At 55.4% G+C, this 2,828-nt stretch overlaps 1 protein-coding gene across 1 annotated transcript; it reads right to left on the bottom strand.

Annotated features, from left to right (window-relative positions):
* Positions 1–727: 727 nt before the first annotated feature.
* FAM167B (family with sequence similarity 167 member B) lies at positions 728–1,997 on the bottom strand (the record flags this gene model as incomplete). Its single annotated transcript, XM_080693484.1, has 2 exons — positions 728–958; positions 1,743–1,997. The coding sequence occupies 2 exons, from the start codon at positions 1,995–1,997 to the stop codon at positions 728–730; spliced, it is 486 nt and encodes a 161-aa protein (XP_080549610.1).
* Between the last annotated feature and the right edge of the window lie 831 nt (positions 1,998–2,828).

The following is a 2,828-nucleotide window of genomic DNA, read 5'->3' as shown; positions in this document are numbered from 1 at the left end:
TGTGCTATCTTTTTTTTTTCTTTCTTTTTTCTTTTTTGGTGGTACTGGGGTTCCTGGAAGCCCTTCTATCTCCGGGCTACACTCACAGACCTATTTTATATTTTTGAAACAGGGTCTCTTCGTCGCAGCTGGCTTTGAACCTGCGTGATCCTCCTGTCTCTGCCTCCCAAGCACGGGGATTACAAGTGTGCGCCACCACGCCCGGCGAGAGTGTGCTATCTTTGAACTCAGTTACTTCCAGATTGCTTTTTTTTTCATACTGAGGGTGGCACACAGACCTCGGGCATGCTAGGCAAGTGCTCTGACACCCAGCCATATCCCAGCCCGGGTTTTGCATTCTTCAACCACCCAATTTACTAAATCACCTTTCATGGGGGTGACTTAGAATTTTGCATTCTTTCCCACTTCTCATCTTGATAATGTGGAGAAACTAGAGCCGGAGCTGTGGGGGAGATGGGGCTCCATTATTCCATCTCGACCCTCTTCTCTCCCACACTGGAGTCGCTGGTCCCAGAGACAGACCAGAGCTAGACAGTGGCCTTGGGCCTGAAAGCACAAGTCAGGGAGACCTTGATGGAAGGCAGAGAGCATTTATTGAGGGGTCGGGGGAAGGAGGGAGGGCTGAGCTGCTCCCCTCCCTCCTGCCAGCTGGGGCTTTGTCAGCCTGCACTGGCCTGAGTCCGCCCCCTCCCTCACCAAGGTGGCAAGGGAGGCTTGCAGGAGCCTCTTAGCAGAGGGTGAAGCGCCTGGCGCTGATATTCATGCGCGTGAGGCCCAGATGCCGCAGCGGCGGGGCCAGGGCCAGGCCAACCCCGGGCTCCAGCTCCAGCTCCAACTCGGCCTCGTCCAGCAGCTCCTGGTGCAGGTGACAAGCTTGGTCCATCTTCAGCCTGTGCAGCTGGGCCCGCAGCCGCAGCAGCTGCCCAGCCAGCTGCCGGTCCTGAGCCTGCATCTCCCGCTGCGGCCAAGAGGTGGCGTGAGCCTGCTGGGCTGGGCCCGAGCCTCAAAGGCCATTCTTGCCCTACAGGTCAACACTGGGCTCGCTGGACCCCAGCCCCTTTTCACCCCAACTTCAGCCCTTCCTCACGCTCAGATCTTGCTCCACACCGGTGGTTATAAAAATAAGTTAAGGAGCCATTATTAAGCAAATACAAATGCCTGGGGCTCTAGTCCGGATCAACCAAGCAAAATGTCCAGATGGGAGCCTGGGCATCTTTACATTTGCACATGTTGGTTGGACAGCCAATATTCAACACTCTCCCTATCAGATTCTACCTACAAGCATAGTCAGTGTACTTTACTGTTTCTTTGGGTTATAGAAATTCCCAGAATAGAGGAGGCTGTATCTTTCCCTACCTCTAATGGTCTCCAAAGGCAGGGCTCTGTCCCCTGAGCCACAGGAGTACAAGGTCAGTACATTGGACAGAATCTTTTTTCAGCAAAGCTTACCAAATAAAAAACTGGACAAGGGCATTCCCAGTTCCTGGGCCCCAGGACCCAGGAGTAGGCAATTGCTGGGGGAGGGGCTCCATTTGATCTCCTCCCCATACCCCTTGTCTTTGGCCCCAAGGGGACTGACCCAAAGGTCCCATACAAGGATGTTCTCTCTCTCTCTCTCCTCTCCTCTTCTCTTCTCTTCTCTTCTCTTCTCTTCTCTCTCTCTCTCTCTCTCTCTCTCCCTCCCTCCCTCTCTCTCTCCCTCTCTCGTACACACACACACACACACACACACCCTGACTCACCAGCTCCCGGCGGAGCCACTCAAGCGCAGAGTCCATTGAGTCGAAGCCACAGATGGCCCCAGGTCCACCAGGCCCAGGTCTGGCTTGGGCCCTGTGCCATACCTGGCTCTGGACCCTGGCTGTCCACTCGAGATATGAGGGCCGCCGGGTCTGCAGCTGCAGCTTGGCGGTCAGTGCCTTCACGGAATCCAAGCTCTCCTCTTCCTCCTCCTCCTCCTTACCCACTGCCTGGAGCTTCAGTGTCCCCAGGGACATGGTGAGTGACAGGGCAGGGCTGCTACCTTAGGAGGAGGGAAAGGCTGGCAAAATGGCCCAGGGAGAGGTGGAAGAAGCTGAGGGTGAACAGGTGTGGGAGGCTGAGTGAGTGTCCCAGGGCGGTGAGCAGTTGGGCTGGGGAGCTAAGTAAGCAGGGCTGGAATTTTCCTGCCCTGCTAACTGGGAGCCACGTGATGCCCGTCCGGGTGGGAGCAGGAGGAGCCCCGCTCTTCCAGTCCTTCAGATGAATTTTATTGTCTTTGCCCAGAAGGAGACTCCCAGTTCCCAGAAAGGAAATTGCTCCGGGATAAGGAAAGCATCATCCACACCAGCTCTGGCCTCTTCCCAAGACCCAAGTCCCAGAGACGAGGGGAAGAGGCGGCTCACCAACAGCCCCATCCTCATCGGACGTCAGCCCCTTCACAAAGGAGTGCCCAGAGGCTCAGCCTGAGAGCCAGGAGACCCGGGCTCCCGGGCTGATGCTGTGGGACTTTGGCAAGCCACTGACCCTCTGCAGGGATGGTCAGTGATTTCAAGCTTTTTTCCAAGGAGCCTTAGATTCTCTTGGAAATCCCTCCAGGGCTGCCTCTAGAGGATGGGCCACATCGTGGATGAGCTCCCAGTCCTCCCTCTCCCTGCCCATCGCAGGTAACCAGAGGAGTCCTTTTTCTTAGACTTTGTATGGGAATGTAACATACAGAAAAACATACAAGTCATAAATCCACAGTTAGACGAATTCTTCCAAATACCACTTGGGTGATTAGCACCTAGATCAAGCAAGAGGATCACAGCCCCAGGAAACACTGCCAGTGCTCCTGGCCTCCTTTTCCT

The sequence above is a fragment of the Muscardinus avellanarius genome (genome assembly GCF_963383645.1).
Source record: "Muscardinus avellanarius genome assembly, chromosome: 3".
NCBI lineage: Eukaryota > Metazoa > Chordata > Mammalia > Rodentia > Gliridae > Muscardinus > Muscardinus avellanarius.
Note: the sequence above shows the minus strand (reverse complement) of the source record. Positions and strands in the feature narration are given on the sequence as shown.